The 24,347-nt window shown below is 39.5% G+C and overlaps 1 protein-coding gene across 1 annotated transcript in view; it reads left to right on the top strand.

Moving 5' to 3' along the window:
* The first annotated feature begins 3,192 nt into the window (after positions 1–3,192).
* The window catches only part of CSTF3 (cleavage stimulation factor subunit 3), a 78,928-nt gene continuing 57,773 nt past the window's right edge, over positions 3,193–24,347 (top strand). The window contains exons 1-3 of the mRNA XM_030560285.1: positions 3,193–3,431; positions 19,415–19,516; positions 19,646–19,741. Of these exons, the coding sequence (XP_030416145.1) occupies positions 3,402–3,431; positions 19,415–19,516; positions 19,646–19,741 (228 nt within the window). The 5' untranslated portion in view covers positions 3,193–3,401. The remainder of the gene's footprint in view (positions 3,432–19,414; positions 19,517–19,645; positions 19,742–24,347) is intronic.

Below are 24,347 nucleotides of genomic sequence, written 5' to 3'. Positions count from 1 at the left end.
TTCAGCATTCTCTCTTTGGAGTTTGTTTTTGAAGTTTTTTTGTTGCAAAATTGCCACCTTCAAGTCTGTCACTGAGTGGTTAGAGAGATTGAAGTGTTCTCCCACTGATTTTTTAATGTTATGATTCCTGATGTCAGATGTGTCCATTTATTCTTTTGTGTAGTGACTGTCCGGTTTGGCCAATGTACATGGCAGAGGGGCATTGCTGGCAGATGATGGCATATATCACATTGGTAGATGTGCAGGTGAACAAGCCCCTGATGGCGTGGCTGATGTGGTTAGGTCCTGTGATGGTGTCACTTGAATAGATATGTGGACAGAGCTGGCATCGGGCTTTGTTGCAAGGATAGGTTCCTGGGTTAGTGTTTATGTTGTATGGTGTGCGGTTGCTGGTGAGTATTTGCTTCAGGTTGGGAGGCTGTCTATAAGCGAGGACTGGCCTGTCTCCCGAGATCTGTGAGAGTGAGGTTGTAGATCTTTGATGATGCGCTGGAGAGGTTTTAGTTGGGGGCTGTAGGTGATGGCTAGTGGCATTCTGTTATTTTCTTTGTTGGGCCTGTCCTGTAGTAGGTGGCTTCTGGGTACTCTTCTGGCTCTGTCAATCTGTTTTTTCACTTCAGCAGGTGGGTATTGTAGTTTTAAGAATACTTGATAGAGATCCTGTAGGTGTTTATCTCTATCTGAGGGATTGGAGCAAATACGGTTGTATCTTAGAGCTTGGCTGTAGACAATGGATCGTGTGGTGTGTCCTGGATGGAAGCTGGATGCATGTAGCTAAGTATAGCGGTCAGTGGGTTTCTGGTATAGGGTGGTGTTAATGTGACCATCGCTTATTAGCACAGTAGTGTCTAGGAAATGGACCGCTTGTGTGGATTGGTCTAGGCTGAGGTTGATGGTGGGATGGAAATTGTTAAAATCATGGTGGAATTCCTTGAGGGCTTCTTTTCCATGAGTCCAGATGAGGAAGATGTCATCAATGTAGCGCAAGTAGAGTAGGGGCGTTAGGGAACGAGAGCTAAGGAAGCGTTCTAAGTCAGCCACAAAGATGTTGGCATACGGTGGGGCCATGCGGGTACCCATAGCAGGGCCACTGACTTGAAGGTATATATTGTCCCCAAATGTGAAATAGTTGTGGGTGAGGACAAAGTCACAAAGTTCAGCCACTAGGTTAGCCGTGATATTATCGGGGATACTATTCCTGATGGCTTGTAGTCCATCTTTGTGTGGAATGTTGGTGTAGAGGGCTTCCACATCCATAGTGGCCAGGATGGTGTTTTCTGGAAGATCACCGATGGATTGTAGTTTCCTCAGGAAGTCAGTGGTGTCTCAAAGATAGCTGTGAGTGCTGGTAGCATAGGGCCTGAGGAGAGAGTCCACATAGCCAGACAATCCTGCTGTTAAGGTGCCAATGCTTGAGATGATGGGGCATCCAGGATTTCCAGGTTTATGGATCTTGGGTAGCAAATAGAATACACCTGGTTGGGGTTCTAGGCGTGTGTCTGCACAGAGCTGTTCCTGTGCTTTCTCAGGGAGTTTTTTGAGCAGATGGTGTAGTCTCTTTTGGTAATCATCAGTGGGATCAGAGGGTAATGGCCTGTAGAATGTGGAGTTAGAGAACTGCCTAGCAGCCTCTTGTTCATATTCCGACCTATTCATGATGATGACAGCACCACCTTTGTCAGCCTTTTTGATTATGATGGCATAGTTGTTCTTGAGGCTGTTGATGGCATTGTGTTCAGCACGGCTTAGGTTATGGGGCAAGTGATACTGCTTTTACACAATTTCAGCCCATGCACGTTGACAGAAGCAATCAGCTCATGGAGTCCCAGAATCACAAAAGAGCTCCAGCATGGACCAAACGGGAGGTACTGGATCTGATCGCTGTATGGGGAGACGAATCCATGCTATTAGAACTCTGTTCTAAAAGACGAAATGCCAAAACATTTGAAAAAATCTCCAAGGTCATGAAAGACAGAGGCTATAACAGGGACCTGCAGCAGTGCCGCGTGAAACTTAAGGAGCTGAGGCAAGACTACCAAAAAACCAGAGAGGCAAACAGCCACTCCGGGTCAGTGCCCCAGACATGCCGCTTCTATGATGAGCTGCATGCCATTCTAGAGGGTGCCCCTACAACTACCCCAGCCCTGTGCATGGGCCCCGTCAATGGATTCTCACGCAACAGGGATAAAGATTTTGGGGACAGACCAGAGTTCCTGAAGATGTGAGCATCATGTACCTTTCCCGGCCATCCCGCATTGATGATGGTGAAACGTCCCTTGTAATCCATCAGTCACAGTGATTGCAGCACCATTGAAAAGTACCCCTTTCAGTTTATGTACTGGCTGTCTTGGTGGTCTGGTCCCAAGATAGGGATATGGGTTCCGTCTCTCGCCCCACACAGTTAGGAAATCCCATTGCAGCAAAGCCATGCATTATTACCTGCAACATTTCCCAGAGTCGCTACCCTTGATAGCAGCAGCTCAGTGATCACGTTGGCTACTTGGATCACAGCAGCCCCCTCAGTAAATTGCCCATTCCAAATTTATTCCCGACTGACTGGTAGCTGTCTGGCATTGCAAAGTTCCAGAGGGCTATCGCCACTCGCTTGTGAACTGTGAGGGCCGCTCTCATCTTGGTATTCTTGTGCTTCAGGGCAAGGGAAAGCAAGTCACAAAGTTTTACCACTTGTCAGGGGTCCTCAGCCAGAGGTGCTGCTGGCTCTCCAGCTAGTGTGAAACAATCAGAGGGCAGCAGGGCCTCAAAGAGGCTTTCTCTCATCTCCCTCTGGTTAGGGAGCTAGAGCCACTTCTTATAGGTGTGGCCCTGGTTCCTCTGACCCGCACCACAGTCACGCCATTAGTTTGGCACAACGCGCTTTGAAGGAGCTGCTCTTCACCAGCACTTAGCGCGGGGAAGCTGAGGCTGACATCACAATGCACGGGCGCACCACTACCAGGTCGGGAGAGTGCCAGCTGCTCCCTTCGGCCCGCCCAAGGCAGCCTCCTTTTGCTCGTTCCATAGACCAATCCCACCTACCGTACACACATCAATCACTTCCGCCTCGCTGCGGCGTGCTGAGGTCAGAGGGTGCGCGTGACATGTGGTTCTCTCCGTCTCCTCCTTTTCCGCTAGTCGTCGCTCTCTGCAGTCCTCGCGCGTACACTCTGCTCCCTCGGGCTCCCAGCAGCCCCCGCGCGGGGCCGCTCCTCCCCCCCGCCCCTCGTGAAAGCCGATCGGGGGCGGCCGGGCGGCCATTTTGTTCTCTGGACCCTGGGTCGCTGGAATTGGCGGCGGCGGCCGTGTGGCTGGCGGGACCCTGGGAGCCGCCGCAGCGCTGGCCGCTTTTTAAAGGGTTTTAATCTGTGTCAGGGGGCCGCTGCGTGGCCCTGTTTTAACCCGCCATGTCCGCAGAGGGAGCCGCTGGCGACCAGGTGAGCGGGAGCTCCGAGGCCGCTCCCCTAGGGGCAGCGGCCTGGGGTGGGCAGCGCGGTACGGGGCGGCGGCGAAGGGGGTACCCGCGCCCGTGTAGGCCTTGGCTGAGCGGCTTGGCTGAGCCTTCTTTCGGGGTGGGGGCAGTCGAGCCGCAGGGCTCCGCTGGGCGTGTGCACGGGAGCAGCGGGGAGGTGGGTGGGAGGCGCGGAGCACAGGCTAGGAACACAGGCTCCCCCCCGCCCCCCTTTAGACTTAAGGCTCCCTGGACCAACTGCAGAGCCTTACCGTAGGATGGTGGCACAATCAAAAAATGGGCCCGTTCTCGCCTTCCCCCAACACACATTGTACGAAACCTCAGACTTCCATTTTTAACCAGCTACAGCATGCGCCACGGTGGGTGCTGGCTTTTTAGATTAGTTAAACCGAAGACATTTTTAAAAATTCGCTTTCCCTGTCCATGTTGGCAAGCACGTTTTCTTTCGAGTCAACTTGGACAATAGGAAGTGTAATCGGTTTCAGTTTCTGGATACCATTCCCTACTAGTACTATCTCTGTTTCAGACTTCAGAGGATAGTTGAAACCCAATTAAGCTGTTTATATAAAAATATTTTATTCGCCTTTGTAAAATAAATGTAAGCTTTGAGCTTATACTAAGAGATTGTGTCCCTTTAAACAAACTCTTCTGAAATTTAGAAAAATCACTAGAGTAATGTACTTTAAAATGTTTTTAATCAACACATTTAACAATGAAAATATTAAAACGTACTTGTTCAACAGAGGTGGTTGTTTTTCCCCTGAACAGATTTGTAATGGAGGGAATCTCTTCCCAGTTACTTTTTGTGCGGCAAATACCTCATTTTAATTACTCTTACATCAACTTCATTGTGTGTTTAATATGTTGTTGTGGGAAAATAACTTTTCATTAACTTGTTTTTGTTTATTTTATAGGCAGATACAATCTGGTGTTGTACATCACCCCCCCTTAGAACTGGTGTTACTATGAAATGCTTTCTTTCTTTATTTACCAGCGCTCTTTCTTTCTGTCTCTGTCTGTCTGTCTTTTTCTACTTTTGGATATTGAAGACCTTGCTCTGCCACTCAGAGCTATATTTTAAGTCCATTCTCACTTTGTGGGAAAACCCAGAGTTTCTGAAGCAGGGAGGAATGATGGAAACAAGCTCAGAGGAGATGGAGACCACATATATACAGTGCTTATACAAGTTGATGGTACTGCTCTTCTCTTCTTAGTGAACTTATTTTTTAATGGAGGTGTGAGCTAAGAGAAGTTTCCCTGTGAGCACTGTCACCCCCACTTCTTGCCCTAGGCTTTAGTAGTGGGGGAAGTGAGTGTCTAGGTTCTAGGGAGACACTTCAAAGGAACACCGGTTCTTGTGGGGGGGGAAATGGGAATCTCATTATTTTAACATAAAGCTCTCAAATCTTGTCTGCCTGAAAAGTAAAAGAAATTAAAACAAGCTAAATGAAAATATATAGCAAAATTCAGCTAATAAATATTCAAAATTCAGTGCTTTTCCCATTGAAACCAATTTTCTGTTTACTTCTTGGCAGCCATCTTCCTTGTAAAGTTCACTGCAACAGGAATTCTGATGCTCCTATACTTATCTAATTTTGATGTAAAATTGTGGTAATCAAAAAAGCTAACAATGCTGGGAATCATTAAGAAAGGAGCAAAGAGTTCTTTGGCACCTTATAGACTAACAAACAAATTGGAGCATGAGTTTTCGTGGGTCAGTACCCACTTCGTCGGATGCATGCCACAGTTTCTTACTGATCCCATGATCCTTTAGCTATATCCATGCTGGTGAACTCCCACCCAGTTTACTTCAGTGGGGCTCTGTGCAGACACAGGGTTTTGACCATGTGGGTCTAATCTGAGGATCAGGACACAGCTGCTTCAAGGTACGGGGTAAAATTTCCAGTAATCTAAGTGACTGAGATGTCTACACCTAAAGTATTTGTAACAGAATGAAGTTTAGAAATGCTTGTTAAGGATAGCACACTATCTGGGTACTACTATTTTGAGTTGCTAAAAATGTGACTGGGCAGTTGGTAAAGAATTTTACCAGGATGCAAGTGTAATTGGTTTCAGTTTTGTTCCCTAGATCAATGTAAAATGTCTGAGATTTCCATTTCAATGATAACAGAATACACTTGAATATTAAAAGGTTTTCAAGGTAAAAATGAAACCACAGAGAATAACATGATTAAATAAATTCTCCAACTCACTCCCCTCCTCCATTACACTGAAACTACTTTTAGCAAGGTATTTCACAACCTCTTTCTGGCCAGATCTCAAAGTCTCTTTTTTTCATTCACATTCTCCTTGACCTCTTTGGTTCTGCTGATACAGTTACATGTCCTTTTGAACTCCCATGGCTTCAGCAATACTGTCCTTGCCCTGTTTTCCCAGGTCTTTTATTTCTACCGTGGCTGTTAGGATGCTCCCTCCTATCTCGCTCCTGGATTTCCCACTGCTAACTTAAACTTAGTAGACTCAATATCCTCTGCTGCACCCAGTCACCACTGAGCGCAACAAAGGACATGTGACAGCCCCGTAATCAGAGAGTTATCTAGGTGCCAGGTTGCCTCCCTGCAGGATGCCACTTCAAGATAGTTTAGAGCAGTTTAAGTACTGCTTTAAACTATGCCTTAGCTTTAGATGCCTCTGAAGGCCAGCTACCAGCTAGGGATTTCTAGAGTGCATGCAGGTCTGCCTCTGCTTGTTCCCGTATACAGATGGCTGCGCAGGAGATGGTACAGCTGACCACACAGCTAGAATCCCCATCTATCCGCCCAAGTCCATATACAACTGGGAGGGTCCGTAATGGGTTCAAGGAATGAATACAGCATTGTCTACCAGAGAACTCCTTACTTTTCCCCCACAAAGCTCATCCTAATCTGTCCATTCTTTTGTTAACCTCTGGGTCACTCAGGCTACTCAGCTTGAGGTCATCTCTGAATTCTTCGTACAAGTTGCCCCACACATCCAGCCTCTTGTCTAAATCTTGTTGCTTTTTTCTCCACATCCCTCAGATCTGAACCTTTCTCTTTATCCAGACATTAGAAACTCTCATCGAGATACTCAATGTCTCCTGTTTTGTTTACTGCAACTCTAATCTGCATGACGTATTATCTTCCTCCATTTCATATGAAATACAGTGTATCCAAGGTCATATTTGCCTGAAAACTTGATCATTTACCCGTATTGTTCTCTCCTTGATCTTTGCATTAACTCCCCATTTCCCCCTCACTCTTTGTGACCTTCAAACCACAGCATATCTATCTTTCTGTGCTTGTCATCTTTTGCTTCTGTCCCTGCCTCTTATCTGCTTTATCAATAGTGCTAGCCTCGGAACATCCATTTGTCCATTTTTTCCCACAAATATCTCTTCCTTTCACACTGCTTTTACATAAGCAACACTAATCTAATTGCTAATCTAATCTGTAAAGCCACTACCCAAGGGTGGATTATTTTGATAATGATTTAAATCACCAAGCTGGAAACATTGATTTAAATATTTGATTTAAATATTTGATTTTAGTCTTGTTTTATATTGTACTTTTCAGTTCTTTTCCTAAAGAGAGGTTGATTCTCATTGGTTGGTAACCATCAAAACATGTTTTGCAACAGACTATGGCCTTTACATATACTTGGTGCTTTATCCCTCAGGTTAGCATATACTGTGTCTGTACACATTTAAGCAGTTATGTAGCATAAATATATTTATTCTGTTGCTTAATTTGTTTCCTTTTTTTGTTTTTAGAAAATGGTGACTAACACATTGATTTTTATTTTTTTATTTTGCCTGTGGTGTTTCAGACTATTTGGATGGAAATTGGAATTCAATTAAAAATGCACAAAAAAAGCATTTTAAAATTTTTAGTTAAATAAAACGTCCTTAAGTGTTAGAGATGCGTAAGAAGAAAGTGTATCAAAATGTGTTGCATTTAAAACTGATTACTTAAACAGGAAGTATCATTAGTAATTAGTTGAGTTGATTGTTTCTGGTTACCAAGATTTCAGAAGTAGTAGATCACATCCTCTTTAGTCATAGATATGAAGAGGAAAACAAGTTTTTCTGTTTTTAATTCCCACTCTGTTTCTTTATTTTTAACTGAACTAGATGAAGAAAATATGCCCCTTTCATCATCGTAAGAGGCAGCTACTGTCAAAAACTGATTTAGCACTTCAACAAAATCTGGTTCCAGGTGCTTAGCCACATACTTCTTCTTGTTCAGTGGTCTGACTTCACTTAAAACTTTGGCAGCAAATATGTATGGGTTGAATATTTATTGAATTTAAATGATTTTAGTAGGTTATTGTAAGTTTAGGCCTTAGGATAGAACATAAGAACAGCCATACTGAGTCAGACCAAAGGTCCTTCTAGCTCAGTATCCTGTCTTCTGACAGTGGCCAATGCCAGGTGCCCCAGAGGGAATGAACAGAAGAGGTAATCAACAAGTGATCCATCCCTTGTCGCCCATTCCCAGCTTCTGGCAAACAGAGGCTAGAGACATTACCCCTGCCCATCCTGGCTAATAGCCATTGATGGACCTAGCCTCCATAAACTTATTTAGTTCTTTTTTTTCTTTAAACACTGTTATAGGGTTGGCATTCACAATATCCTCTGGCAAGGAGTTCCACAGGTTGACTCTGTGTTGTGTGGAAAAAATACTTCCTTGAGTTTATTTTGAATGTGCTGCATATCCATTTCATTTGATGACTCCTAGTTTGTGTGTTATGAAAAGGAGTAAATACTTCCTCATTTACTCTCTCCACACCAGTCATGATTTTATAGACCTCTATCAGATCCCTCCTTAGTTGCCTCTTTCCAAAGATGAAAAGTCCCAATCTTATAAATCTCTCCTCATATGGAAGGTGTTCTATACCCCTAATAATTTTCCGATTCCAGTATATCTTTTTTGAGATGCGTTAACCACATCTGCATGCAGTATTCAAGATATGGGCATACAATGGGTTTATATAGACAATATATATTTTGTCTTATTATCTATCCCTTTCTTAATGATTCACAACATTCTGTTCGCTTTTTTGACTACTGCTGCACATTGAGTAGATGTTTTCAGAAAACTATCCAAAATGACTCCAAAACGTCTTGAATGTCAATAGCTAATTTAGACACCATCATATGTATAGTTGAGATTATGGTTTTCAATGTGTATCACTTTGCATTTATCAACATTGAATTTCATCTGCCATTTTGTTGCCCTGTCCAGTTTTGTGAGATCCTTTAGTAGTTCTTCGCAGTCTGCTTGGGACTTAACTATTTTGAGAAATTTTGTATCATCTGCAAATTTTGCCACCTCACTGTTTTACCTCTTTTTCGTTATGAATATATTGAATAGGACTGGTCCCGATACAGACTCCTGGGGGACACCACTATTTACCTCTCTCCATTCAGAATACTGACCATTTATTCCTACGTGTTGTTTCCTATCTTTTAACCAGTTATCAGTCCATGAGAGGACCTTCCCTCTTATCCCGTGACAGCTTACTTTGCTTTAGAGCCTTTGGTGAGGGACCTTGTCAAAGGGTTTCTGAAAATCTAAATACGTTATATCCACTGTATCCCCCTTGTCCGCATGCTTGCTGATCCCCCCCGCCCCCAAGTATTCTAGTAGATTGGTGAGGCATGATTTCCCTTTACAAAAAACATGTTGACTTTCCCCCAACAAATTATGTTCTTCTATGTGTCTGACAATTTTGTTCTTTATTATAGTTTCAACCAGTTTGCCTGGTGCAGTTCAGACCCTGTTTACGTGTGACCTGTTTACACATGAATCCGCTTAACACACAGTAGCACCATGCCTCTCAGTGCTACCTATTTAACATGCGAGACTCGTTAACACGCGGTACAGGAACTTGCTGTGTAGTGCTACAGATTTGCTCACTAACTCACTGACAGAAATTGACAGGAAGTGCTGAGCAGAAATGTGTTGTACGTCTTTACTGATATTGATAAAGATGTATCACGCACATTTAGTCATTGTCACGCTAGAGATATATAATATATACAGTAGTACTGTAGTTATATAGTAGTATATATACTACTTTAGAAAATTTTTACTGTAGGCCTACTATAATGGCAGAAGGCAAGCATCAGCGTTCCTACACTGTGTAGAAGAAAATGTAGCTGCAATAAATCGAGTAAATAGTGGAGAAACCCAGGCCAAATTTTCAAAAGATATTAGAAGTGCCAAATCTACTTTACGAGGATGGTTAAAAAACAAATCTAAACTGAATGTCTTTGTACAAAATATTGATTCTGCTGTGGGACTTAAGTGAAAATGTGTGCGCTATTCAGCAAAACACACAATAGACAAAGCCATGCGCACATATTTTGCTCAGGATAGGCTGAAAGGAATGCTGCTAAGTGGGCCAATTCTTCAAGCCCAAGCGATGAAATTTAGAAATTAAACGAGGGATGAATCATTCCAAGCCAGCTAGGGTTTTATAAGTCGTTTTAAAAAGGGTCATGGCATAGCACAGGTATCAATTTCTGGAGAAAGCCAATGGATGAATTGGCCGCGAATGCTTTTCCCTCTGAGTTAAAATCTATTTTACATAATGAAGACTACCACGAAGAACAACTTTTTAATTATGATGAAACTGCTATCTGATAAGTTTTTAGCCTTTAATTACAAGACACAGAAAACAGCTGGATTTAAAAAGAGAAAAGATCGTGTGACTCTTGTTTGTAGTAATAAGACAGGCATGCATATGTTTACTTCTCTTCTTGTTAGCCGCTTGCTTTAATTACCTCAGTAGAGCCAAACTGCCAGTGATATACGCTAACAGCAAAAATGCTTGGATGACGAGACACATTTTCGACAACTGGTTCCACGACATCTTTGTTCCAGCTGTTTGTAAGCATCTGCGATAAAAGAAACTCAAAGCCAAAGCACTCTTGCTACTTGACAATTGTCCAGCCCATCCTCCAGCTGAATCACTGGTATTGAGCGATGGAAAAATTCGAGTGCTGTACCTACCATTCAGCACAACATCAAAAATTCAACCTTTTAGACCAGGGCATTATTCAGAATTTTAAAAACAGTTATCGGCAGGAGCCGATTTCAGCGATCGTGTCATGCATGTCTCCAGGCATTTCCGAATTCCTGAAACAGTTAAATATGAAGGAAATTATTTATTTAGTTAAAAAAGCTTGGGATGGAGTAAAACAAAAGTCCATTGAAAACTGCTGGATGAAGTCTCTCGTTGATGCCTGTTCTGTCAAAGACAGCTCAGACTCAGAAAACTCAGCAATGGCACTAATTCAGAGCCAGACTTTGAAGGATTTTTGGAAAAAGACGTCTTACAAACAAGCACGGCGATGAGGATAAAGGCTTCTCTTTCAAATGATAAAAGATTTTAGTTTGGATACGTTGCTGGAAATCATTACCAGGGGGCTTGAGATGAATGAAGACCGCCCGACTTCAGAATTTCTGTCTGATGAAGAAATATTAACGGGCTGCGAGGCTACGTCAGACTGGCAAAGTGATGGTGAGAATTCTAATAACGCCGGCTTAAATGACAATGATGACGACGATGAGGGTGTCATTGAAAAGGTCAAAATTTCACTCGCAGAAGCCCCTACTGCTGTAGAAACTGTTGTAAGTTTTATGGAAGAGCAAAAATATGGAAAATATTGAAATCATTAATCTGCAGTGAATGGCAGACTTCATAAAAAAGGGGAAAAATGCAAGTATAAAAGAGCAGAAAATAAGTTTTTTTTTTCCTAAGTGAATCATGGACACTTTTTTCAGCATGGCCCTCTTAACCCTTGGTCTGTTAACACGCGGTCATGACATCTTGACTCCTGACATATGTGCGTAAATGGGTATGTACTGTACTTAAGTCAGGCTTACCGGCCTGTAATTGTCGGAATCACTTCTAGCGCCCCTTTTAAAAATTGGTGTCACATTAGCTATTCTCCAGTCATTTGGTACAGAAGCTGATTGAAATGATAGGTTACAAACTACAGTTAGTAGTCTTGCAGTTTCACATCTGAGTTCCTTCAGAACTCTTGGGTGAATACCATCTGGTCCTGATGACTTATTACTGTTGAGTTGATCAGTGTGTTCCAAAATCTCCTCTAACACCACCTCAATCTGGGACAGTTCCTTAGATTTGTCACCTAAAAACAATGGTTCAGGTTGGGAATCTCTCTCAGATCCTCAGCCATGAAGACCAATGCAGATAATTTATTTAGTTTCTCTTCGATGGCCTTATCATCCTTGAATGCTCCTTTAGCATCTTGATCATCCAGTGGCCCCACTGGTTGTTTAGCAGGCTTCCTGCTTCTGATGTACTTAACATTTTTTTTGCTGTTACTTTGAGTCTTTGTCTAGTTTGTTCTTAAAATTCTTTTTTGGCCTTCCTAATTATTTTGATGCTTCACTTGCCAGAGTTTATGCTCCTTTCTGTTTTCCTCTTTAAAATTTAATTTCAACTTTTTAAAGGATGCCTTTTTGAGTCTCAATGCTTCTTTTACTTTGTTTAGCCACGGTGGCACTTTTTTTTGTTCTCTTACTATGTTTTTTAATTTGGAATCAACATTTAAGTTGAGCCACTATTATGGTTTCTTTAAAAAGTTTCCATGCATCTTGCAGATATTTTCACTTTTTGGCACTGTACGTTTTAATTTCTCTTAACTAACTTCCTCATTTTTGTTGTCAATTTCAAATACATTTCTTTTTTTAAAAATAAACCTATTTAACTTAAATAAATGATTTTTATCTACCCTGTTCTGCTTTCACTTCATTCATTTGCCTCCTTGAGACCCTCTTCTGCTAAAAAAAATAAATTAAAAAAATAAATTAATGGAGTTATCCTATCTCCTAGAACTGGAAGGGACCTTGAACGGTCATTGAGTCCAGCCCCCTCCCTCCAGTAGCAGGACCAATTACTGTTTTTTGCCCCAGATCCCTAGGTGGCCCCCTCAAGGATTGAACTCACAATCCTGGGTTTAGCAGGCCAATGCTCAAACCACTGAGCTTATCCCTCCCCCCTGTGACACCTAAGAGCAATTGGCTTACTAATGATGGCTAAATTCATGGGCAGTTGGGTATATCTGATATTATGGAAGGTTTTTTTTTTTAATTTAAACATTACCAAGTTGTACAGTAGTTAGCCTACATAACTGATTCCTATTGTGTGATTCTTACTACTGTTACACTCCTCCTACCTCCTTCATCCTTTTGTTTCACACTTATAATTGTTTTTGTGAACTCTTTGGGGAGAGATTTTCTTCCTGTGTATTTGTACAGCCTAGCCCATTGGAGCCCAAAGAGGAAGAATTGCCTTAGAGTTAAGAAACTGATTGACTTGAGGATCTGGGTTCTGTTCCCAGCTCAGCCACAAACTAACTATGTGAGCCTGGGCAAGTAATTTGTTCTCTTCATGGTTACTTCCCCATTTTGAGAATGAATGTGAGATGCTCTGATACAATGGCATTGAGAACCGTAGAAAAGCTTAAGAAATCATGACTCTGACCTTTCAGCTCCACTGAACAGCAGAGAGGTTTTTCTGCCTTTTTTTTGTTAAAGAATTAGATCCCTTTCAACTATACAGTCAGGGTTATACATTAGCTGATTTATTTTGGATACAAAAGTCAGTGGACAGCCCTAGTAAATGTACTACAGCAGGGATTAATCTACTTCTTTATATTGTCTCTTCCATTTCTAGATTCTATATGCAGTGTTAAATAAAATCTTATTTTGCATAAGTGCAATTTTTAAAATGTGTGGTAGCAGTTAAATTACAGAAAGCTGTCTAGTCTTGAGTGATATAGCATGGGAAGTGAAATTTCAACTTTGCAGTGTTAAAAGTGATCAGAAGGCAGAGCAGGTAGAAGTGTAGAGGTATTTGGAAGGTAAACACCAAGGGGAAAATATTTAGGATGGCACAAAGGGCTTGTTAACACTTTATATATAAAGTGGGGATCTTGGTTACAGTAAGTATGACTAAAACTGTGGATTATTGAAGTTTTTGACCTGGTTTTGCAGACAGTTATTTCCAGTCCCCATGTAACTGTTTGTAATCAATTCCCTGGTTTGGTTGCATTTATCAATTAGCCCTTGGCGTACTGGGAAGAAATTAAGGAGAAAAAGTGGTCCAAAAGCTGAGATCTGTGGAATAGCCTCAAAAGCGGGGTGTGGGGGGATGAGGTGTAAGCCTCACTTGCTTCTTTACAATTAAGTTTCTTCAAGCTTTCAAAAAAAGTGGACTCCAAACATACTTGTACAGTTAGAGGTTGGAGTAGATGGTCAGCTTAACTGCATTGCTCATGTGTGCGGATTTTTCACATCCCTGAGCGACATAGCTGGGCTGACAACTTTTGAGTTTAGACTACATAGACTTTTAAGGTCAGAAGGTACCATTATGATCATGTAGTCTGACCTCCTGCACAACTCAGGCCACAGAATCTCACCTACCCAGTCCTGTAACAAACCCCTAACCTATGTCTGAGTTACTGAAGTCCTTAAATCATGATTTGAAGACCTCAAGGTGCAGAGAATCCTCTAGCAAGTGACCTGTGCCCCACGCTGCAGAGGAAGGCGAAAAACCTCCAGGGCCTCTGCCAATCTTCCCTGGAGGAAAATTCCTTCCTGACTCCAAATATGGCAATTAGTTAAACCCTGAGCATGTGGGCAAGAGTCACCAGCCAGCACCCAGGAAAGAATTCTCTGTAGTAACTCAGATCCCACCTCATCTCACATCCCATCACAGACCATTGGGCATATTTACCTGCTAATAATCAAAGATCAATTAGTTGCCAAAATTAGGCTATCCCATCATACCATCCATCCCCTCCATAAACTTATCAAGCTTAGTCTTAAAGCCAGACCTAACCTTATTCACAGTAGTTACTTAAGTGGTTTTTAAAAAAGCTCAAATCAGCTGTTGTGAATGACTGTTTAAACTGATGTCCACGTGAAACCAGTTTAAGCATATTTAAACCACATGAACAGGAGGAGGTTTTAAACTGCCTGCCAAACAGCTTTGAGTAAATGCAAATTGATCTTAAATGTTGAATGAATTGTTTGAGTTTTGATATTGTTAGGCACTTTGAAGTTTGCTATGTCATTGAATCAGGAAGTTGAGTCAAACTGTTGAGTATGCTCTTGATGGCAATGGAGAAATGGATATGAATGAATTTTTCCTTGAAATGACTTGCCAAAGTAAAGTGTAGCCCTGAAATATGTCTTGTTTTGCCCCATGTGAACCAGAGTCAGAGGAGCACTTGACCCCTGTTTTGGGGTGAACTCAATTTTGAATTAACGTTAGATCATCTTTTGAAAGGGTCCTCATGAACTTCAGATTGAGTCATCTGAAAACTAAAATTAGTTTTAGGTACAACTGTTTCTATCAGTGTGTTTGACTTTGCGGGATTTTCCTATTTTTTTTTCTTTTAAAAATTCACCTTCACACAAATAAAAGGAGAAACTGATTGATTTAAGCTCTTACTGCAAGCAGTTAAGTTTATGGTTAACTTTTCACACTGCAGTAATTCCATTGCTTATGTGGAATTACTTGTGTGTAAAGTTAAATATGTGTAACTGATTGTGACATAGGGGCTTCATTGACTATACAGGAGAAAATGACTGTACACAAGTGCTGCCAAACACATGAAGTTAAACTAAAAATATTTTTCAGGGATCTAGTGATCTTTAAATTGAAGTTTCTTTAATCTCCTTTACCTAATGATATAAAAATACAATAGATCTGTGACCATTTGGACCTCTTTACTTGCACCGAAACTGGTATAATAAAGAGGAACAAATCAATTAATGGACTTAAGTTTTGCAGAATTAGTGTATGGGCTTTAATTTGCCTCTAACCTTACTCACTGAAATGGGCTGCTCTTACCCAAGAATGCCTTTCCCAGGAACTGCTTACTCAGCTTGCCTGTCAGGGTAGGTGGTGGTGGTGTCTTACTTCAAATTTTTAGATCAAACAGCATCAAACTGAGCTCTGGCAGAATCCATGCACTGGTAATGGGGAAGTCTTCTCTGCTTGAGGGAAGGATTCTTTTTTTTTTTTTTTTTTTTTTTTTTGCACCACTAGTGCTTCCAGTTTCCACTCTGCCACAGTATCAGATAGGAAATAGATTTCAATTTAAGAGCACTCGTTGAGTAAAAATATATTTACAAATGTTACAAAGCTGAGAATTAGTTTCAGTTCTGAATAGGGAATAGAAGAATTTTTACCTTTAAAATATAACTTAATTTAAAAATTGTAAAATGGGTCTTACATATTTGCAGTTAGTAGAGACCAATTACCAATTTGCCTCCTTTGTTGCCTTTTATAGCTAAATAGGGAGCTAGTGTAGCAGTTACTCCTCTGAGTGAATGTTTGCCATTTTGAGAGGTGAAATTGACATAATTTTTTTTATAGGGTTAAAATATCAGGCGAACAATGAAGCGTGTCATTTTTCTTCTTGCTTCCAAATTTCACAGTGATCCTGCAGCATGCTGTTTGAGTTACATAAGTCTATTGGGTCATTGTTAGGATGCACTACTGTGATACAGCCCATCCTCTAACCTAAAAAGTGCCCTATTTCTCTACAGACAGGTTTAGAGAGACTAAATCCTCCTAAAATAGCACGTTGTTTTTGTGCTTGTATAGCATAGTCAGACTAACAAATTTTACTTGTTTTAAGTTAACGGTAGTGTCATCTAAATAAACAGTAGTTGCCAGGAGCAAAATTGTATTCCCATCATGTTGTTTCATAACTTCACTAAGACAAAAAACAGGTGTCTGTGAACTAAGCTTTGAGATTTGTGACTTCATTGTAAATTCCAAATAAACAAACTTTGTATATATTTTCCCAAAAGGAGTCCATTTGGAAGTGCTATAAAACTGAACTTTTAAATTTAAAGCAGAAAGCAAGCTAATTACGTGGTGACCTTTCATAGAAACTTTGCGATTCCCATTAAATACGCAGCACTGTAAAAACTATCTACTAAAATGGGTATTGTTTCATGACATTAACTGTTTTAGGTACATTTTCATTCTGTTTTGGGCTCTCGTTTTTGTATCCCAGAATTAATTGCTGTGAATTTGGGGGAGGGAGGGCTTAATGTTGGGGAAGACTCACATTAAAGATATGTATGTAAAGCTGGTAGTGCTACCTACCACGGACTTCTCTCTTCTCTACTGTCCATTCTTCTCCTCCCCCCGACCCCTTCCTGGTGTCAGTATGTCTTCCCTGACATTTTCTTTGTTTATTTTTGGTACTCCATAAGTATGTCATAGAGTTTAATGAAAATCAAATTTTGCTCATATAGTTAAAGAATTTCAGACATTATATATTGTTAGTATGTAAGTGGCATTTTGAAACTTGGTAGCACTGAATGAATAGAAACATTTTAAAATGTTGAAGCGATCAGGTGGTCCTGGGAACCTTAGTATATGTATGAAATGCACAGTAAAAAAAAAAAAAAGAAAAAATTAAAAAGCCAAGGTTCCTGCACTGGCATTAACTCATCCTGGTTGCATATATAAATTGTTTTGTTTTTGGATTTCTAATTAAAACACATTTTTGGTGGATTTTGTATTTCATTGAGGTTTTTAAGATCTCATGCAAATTATCCTAACAGTAGTTCTTGTTCCTTTCCAGGCCTGAGAATGTGGTCTTCTAAGGGGGTCCATCCATTATTTCACTGGATTTATATTCTTGGAATAATGAGACTTCAGTGGGGTAATGCCCTCTTAAGGGGGTATGATTGCTAAAGCACACTAACATGTTGTCAAGTATCAGAGGGGTAGCTGTGTTAGTCTGGATCTGTAAAAAGCGACAGAGTCCTGCAGCATCTTATAGACTAACGGAAACATTGGAGCATAAGCTTGTGCATGACTCTGACGAAGTGGATATTCACCCATGAAAATTTATGCTCCAATACTTTTGTTAGTCTATAACAGAGGTAGGCAACCTATGGCATGGGTGCCGAAGGTGGCACACGAGCTGATTTACAGTGGCACTCAGACTGCCTGGGTCCTGGCCACCGGTCTAGGGGGCTCTGCATTTTAATTTAATTTTAAGTGAAGCTTCTTAAACATTTTAAAAACCTTATTTACCTTACATACAACAGTAGTTTAGTTATATATTGTAGACTTATAGAAAGAGACCTTCTAAAAATGTTAAAATGTATTACCGGCACGCAAAACCTTAAATTAGAGTGAATAAATGAAGATTCGGCACACCGCTTCTGAAAGGTTGCCGATCCCTGGTCTATAAGGTGCCACAGGACTCTTTGTCACTAACATGTTGTGCATTAATTGGTTCACACAGACCCTGCTGGTGTGCTGTTTTAAATGATTCTAATGTTAAAATGCACTAAAAAACCTTTGGTGCACACCAGCGAGGTCTACGCAGACCAATCAGTGTGGTAGAGTGTAGTGTGCTTTAGAAATCACACTCCCATAGAAAACATTTCCCATGATGTAGACAAGCTCTGTGACAGGGATGGATATTGGCTGGCTTACACTCAAACAACATTTAGTTTTTTAATGTATTGTCAGTATTTGTTATGCTTCTTAGCTGCTTTGTCATCTTCTGCTTTAGTAAGTGTGAATGATGGTATGACGTGCTGATAACTGCTGTTTTTCCATAACCAAGTGTTATGTCTGCTGCCTGTCTTCCTTTCACTGTAATCCTAGGTTGTGCAGGTCTGTGTTTTTTTTTTTAAACCATCTAATGCCAAGTAAACTTCAGAATGGAAATCCCCATTTGTTCTTTAAAGTTTTTCTAGCGCTAGTGTCCCTAGTATGGTGTACTTGAGGCTGTAAAATATGTAGTTAGACTTAAATTTTGAAAAGAAATAACACAACAGAATACCAAGTTTTAATTATAGTTATGATTGAAAAACAGTTTATCATAACCCCTTTTTTTCACAGACATAACTTACTGAAACATCCACTGCTTAGGCTGAAAGTTTCCATATTTTGTTTCTGACTGAAATTAAACTGTTTTTGGAAAATGTGAGCAAATCACTTAGTCTAATTTGAGTTACTGAAGAGTGGTGCTGGTGAGAACCTTACCTACTGTTAAAAGAAATAACTTCTGAACACACTTGTTTGAACAAAGCAGTCTCAAAATCAGCTGAATTTGTAGTTTAACATAACAATGGTCCTCACAGAAGTTGGTTTGTTTACTGGCTTTGACTTAAAATAGGTATGACAATTTGAAAGTTTGTTACTGAACTTGCAAAGAGGGAAAATTGCAGGATTTGCAATATGACCATGTATTTTTTGCAAGGTTAACTTAATTAACTGTATTTTTTGGTACTTAAGTTGTATTTGTAAAACTTCAAATTCATGTTCTTTTGCATTTTAAGAACCATGATAAATCAGTTAAATAGAATTACAAATACAGAACACTTGTTAGCAAGCTTACATATAAGATGTTTCTTATGGACTTAGGCTATGTCTACATTGCCACTTTTGTCACTCAGGAGTGTGAAGAAACACCCCTCTGAATGACAAAAGTTTTAACAACGAAAAGCGGAGCTGTGCTCCCAGCGGCAAAGCTACCGCCCCTCTTTGGAGGTGGTATCTCTTAGTGATAGAGTGGCTACATGGCACACCTTACAATGGCACGGCTGCGGCAGCATAGCTGTGTTGTTGTAAGGTGCGCAGTGTAGACATAGCCTTACACTATCATATTATTTGTTTAACTTATTTCTTCTAGTTTGGGCAATGAGCCACCACATTTTGAATGTTTTGTGTTGAGAAATACATTTTAATGTTTCTGTAGGAAAACTTGGTTTACATTAAAATCATTTTACTTCAGTTGTTTATATGTAACAGCTAAGATCAGAAATTCTAAGATGTGAAATGCTTTATTTTCAAAAGACATTAAACTTATACTATAGGTAGTATTGAACTCTTCTGACTCTGCTTATAGGCACTTACGCTTCTACTTGGTTTTTTTCCTAGGCTGCTGAATATGTTCCAGAAAAAGTGAAGAAGGCTGAAAAGAAATTAGAAGAGAATCCATATGACCTTGACGCTTGGAGCATTCTCATTCGAGAGGCACAGGTTTAGTGACATAGGATTACATTTCCTTATCTATGGGTCCACTCACACTATTTGGTTCTGGAAGTCAATATAAACATTTACATAAATCATAATATTGTAAATGCTGTTTGTTGGTTTTCAATTTTTTAGAATCAGCCTATAGACAAAGCACGGAAGACCTATGAACGCCTTGTTGCCCAGTTCCCCAGTTCTGGCAGATTCTGGAAACTGTACATTGAAGCAGAGGTTAATATTTTAACATTCTTTCTTATATAACAATAGGAATTTACGTTTACATTCTATGATAAACAAAACTGAAGTTAGGCACATAAACAAATCCAGGTAAAGGAGGATTTTAAACATATCTTGCCTTTATTTTGTAAAATAGGTGCAAAAGAGTAATTAAAATGAATTCTCAAGTATTTGGGTCTTTTTATGAGCTGATGATTGTTGCATTATGGAATTGCAACAACATTAAAACAGTTTCAATGGTATTGGAGTGCTTTAGCCTTTTATTTACTTGTCGTGTCAATTTATTGCCTCCTGTGTCATTTATTTAGAGCTCATTTTTTGCTCATATGTACAAACTAATTTGAAATACTTTATACGAATGTTTGAATCTTTAATATTTTTGCTTCCTAGGATATTTTGAGTGTCTTTGAAAGTCTTTTCCAGGGAGGGTGTGGGAAGAATATTATTTCTGATGTGAAGTGTCTTGAAAATGCATAGTTTACGCATAAGTATTGACTAAACCATCAAAAGTCCAACTAACTTACATAACTATTTTTATATGTATAAATAGTAGTTGTTTTTTGTTCCAGTTGGCTATGCCCAAAGACCAATTTAAACAGTCTTTATTTCATGCCATGCCATGAAATTATTTGTATGGGTATTTTGATTATATTTTTTTTTAACTTTTTGTATGTAATTGATAGGTTATCCTGGTACACATGCTTTTCACTGGCATTCTTAGGCTATAAATTTTGATAAATGTAGACAAGTCTTTTATTAGTTAAACTCCTCAAATGCAGGGGATTTCTGTTCCTCAGATGATAAATGACCTAGTTTACCCTCAAAATAAATAAATACCTGCAGATTGGTGAGTAGGAATCTGAGTGTCAAACCACATTGCTTAATCCTTACTATATCATATAAGTTGTGTCCAAATTAGTTCTGACACTAGATAAGTTTTAAAAGTAATGCAAAGAACTAGGGAGTCCATTGTAACTGAAAATCTTGCATACTGTACTTGAATTACTGCTTATACTTAAGTGTAAAATATGCAACATAAATTCAAATATTCACTCTGCTTACATATCCCATAATTGGCATTGTTTCGTTTCCCATCATATGTAGAAGTTAGTGTGGTATCAGCTGATAGGACGTGTGTGTGTGTACTCTAATACATTCATGTGTGGGTCTCTCCTATCCAATCTTAAGGTTAGATCTTGCAACTAAGTCTATCCTCTGCCTCCTGCAACCATACAGATCTGAGTTGCAGGATCAAGACCCTAGTCTTTGGACTTCATCGTCAAAACTCTCTCTGGGATCATTAGTGCTTATTTAGAACTGTTATCATTCACTGGAGATGCCCCTAACTTAAAAGGCGCATGAGAGCTGACCTGCGCTGCATTTTGGGTCACCAGGAGCCATTCTTGTATTTAAGCAAGAATTCTCAAGCCACTTCTGTATTGGATCTTTTGAAGAAGGCCTGACAGAAGTACTCTTCTTTGTCATTTATTTTATGCCATACCTTTTAACCAATGAACAAGTTAGTAGTGTGTGTATATAAGCACAAATACTACTGAAGCATAAACAGTTTAGGATACAGCTACCCCTCAGGTGATATTTCAGTAACATCATAACTTGGGAGGGAATGAGTCTACATTGAGTTAACAGTAGGCATGAATATAGTGGGTTTAATTACTCTTGACCTGTAGGGATAAATGGAGGATGGAATTAAATCTTTTAAAAAGATGAAGAAAAACAAATGTGGTTCAGTATTTTGACAGAGGTGTCTTGAGCATGTTACATTTTAAGCTTCATTTCTCTTAAATCAAAGTTAATTTTTTAAACCAAAATTTTTATCTTAAATTTGAACTTATTCCCTTCTAGTAACTTTCTCTGTAGTAACAGTGTAAGAAGTTAATTTGCTGCTGCTTTTTTTCCCTTCTGACTTCACTGACAAGAATGAACACACAAATTGGATTACTTGGCAATACTGCCTAAATGTTGCTTTAAAATGCATCATGTATGCTTTGAACAGACAGCTTCAAAGTAACTGCAGAATTATACATGTTTATAACAATGTAGTTGAACCTAAATTAATACTGATACAAACTCATTTTAAAGGTGACCTGAGATAGGGACTAGACGAATTGGTTTGTGGATTCTTTTATTGTTGCTTTATATTGTACTAAGAAAACCCTTTCTGCTTGTTTTACTTCAGACATATCAGAAATATCAAATTTAGTCTTCTTACCTTGGTCGAGGCTTTTCTTGGATGGTCCAGAAATGTGAATAGGGAATTTCACAGCACTTAACAGGAGTGGGTGGACATGTTGAATCTTCATCAAGACGAGTTCTTAGTGAGCTTCATTCCCTTGGTATTTTAAATCCTACACCTATTAGTTGTTCAGTCATCCATAGTCTACACTTTTTTTGGAAGACCAGACCTCAATTTCTAATGTGAAAACAGATTTTTTTCCTCTCAGAGAAAAACACACGTTTTCATGGTTATCTTTTATACATCACAGAGAAGCAAAGAGGGTAACAAATCATTATTTCTCTTGCTTTCTCACCTTTAGCGGTAGTGAAAGTCTTTCCCTTAAGAGTTTGACAGAATGACATAGGAAGAAACTTAGGAACCAAATATTTAAGTGTTGTGTATTGCATAGGGAAATAAGTTAGGGTGAAGATAATACCCTCTGGGATCTGTTAGCGTTAATGTGGAATAGCTGCGTTCAGCTATTTTCTTTATGAAAATTCAGGTGTCTTAAATATTAAGAATTTTTTTATCTCCCTTTAGCGGATTTCAGGAATTGACCTTTTTTGAGTCACTTTTTAGACCTTTGAGTAGAAAGCAATTTAAATTAGTCTCAGCATTGATATTTTAGCCTGTGATATAGACAAATCCTTTTCTCGCATACTTCATTTTTCTCTCAATTTTTGGAGAAAGCTATAAACCCTACTAAAATATTTACCTTTATTAACTTCAGAATTACATATTTTTGCAGTGCTGTCTCGTCTTTTTGCTGTTCGAGTGTGTTCCCCGGTGGACTATAGTAGCATATTTTATAAAGCAGTTTTCATCACTTACCTGTGATAACATTTATTGCCAGCAAATTTGAAAATAAGTGTGTGCTGCAGTAAATTGGATACTTTACAATGCCATTTCTTGGTATGCTGAACGATGCTGTGGTACACTCAAGGTTTTTTATGAAAACTACTGACTTTGTAGTGTGTGAATGAATCTGAACGTAGATTTGGACTGAATCTGAGTTGAGTACACTCCCTCTCTGACTCCCTTCACTGATGGGAGACAAAACTACTACACAAAAATATAAACCTGTAGCAGTGAAAACAGCCTGCTTTCCACCTTGGTTCCTGTTTCTACAATGACTTCAAGAAACAGTTGGGGGAGGGACCGGAGGGGAGGGGCAGTTATTAGCAATAGAAGAAATAACTCCTTTTCCAAAACACTTTATCATGCTGTAGTGTTGAACCACTTACAATCTGTGACCATATGGTTTTGTTTAGTGGTTTTATGTAGGCTATCCTCTACAACCTGTTTTGTAGCAAGTTGAGAAACAAGTCGCTAGCTAATATATACTGCATCTTTTTTGAAAATTATTTATATGGCACAGTAATAGTCACTGTAGTGTTGTGTAATTTTATCTTTTTCCCGTTGCCTAACATTAAAATAGTTGGCTATTCCCTTGATGCCTTTTTTCAGCAAAAAGGCCACTCTCACCAGCCTGCTTGCATAAATCCACAAAAATGCCTCTGTTTACAGTTTTAATGGAACACGTTACAAGTCTCAAACATCCACATATGCTGTACTTGCTAAATTAATAGTTCAGTGATCTGGATTCCATTTCTGCCCAGCTGACTTGGTATGCCATCTTGGGTAAGTTATTTAAACTCTTTCCTGCCAGTAAGATGGGGATAGTACTTACCTACCTCACAGGGTTGTTGTGAGGCTTATTTATAGAACAACGAGGTGCTATGGAAGTACAAAATATGGATATTCTGATGAAGTACACTATGTGGGCCCATGAAACCAGATGAATAATGTATATCCATGATCTGATTTTGATCGAGACTGCTAGATGACCCACTTATTTTTAGATATTTATTTTTAGAATTAGTTTAATCTTTTTGATGCACTTGACAAATTTACATGGTTGGCAGTATCATAAATGTTTGAACAGTTCAGCCATGGACACTTGTATGAAACTTGTAGTTAACTTTTTAATTTCAGGAATTTCCCTGCATTCCTAGTTTCCTGTGGAAAAATGAATCCGCAGAAAATCCTTTTAATTAATTTGTTACAAATAATCTATACTTACAGTATTCTTGAGCAGTAGTATTATTACTCTTATTCCAATCTTGACATTTGAAATGGTATCTTTGAAAACTTTTAGGATCCCATGCTATAGACCTTGGATGCTCTGGGCAAGCTTATACCATGCTATCTTCATTCTTTCATGGGCTTATTTCAGTATCTCCTGGTTCATTCTTTCTGCTGTTGGGAGAGTTGATAAAGTTTGCTGTAACAAGATATTTAAAAATCACAACCACAATACAGTTCTGACAAACACGTAAAAAAACCAGAAACTAATAAATGCAA

This window comes from Gopherus evgoodei, chromosome 4 (assembly GCF_007399415.2).
Source record: "Gopherus evgoodei ecotype Sinaloan lineage chromosome 4, rGopEvg1_v1.p, whole genome shotgun sequence".
NCBI lineage: Eukaryota > Metazoa > Chordata > Testudines > Testudinidae > Gopherus > Gopherus evgoodei.
The sequence above is the reverse complement of the archived record's forward strand: the minus strand, read 5'-3'. Positions and strand labels throughout refer to the sequence as shown.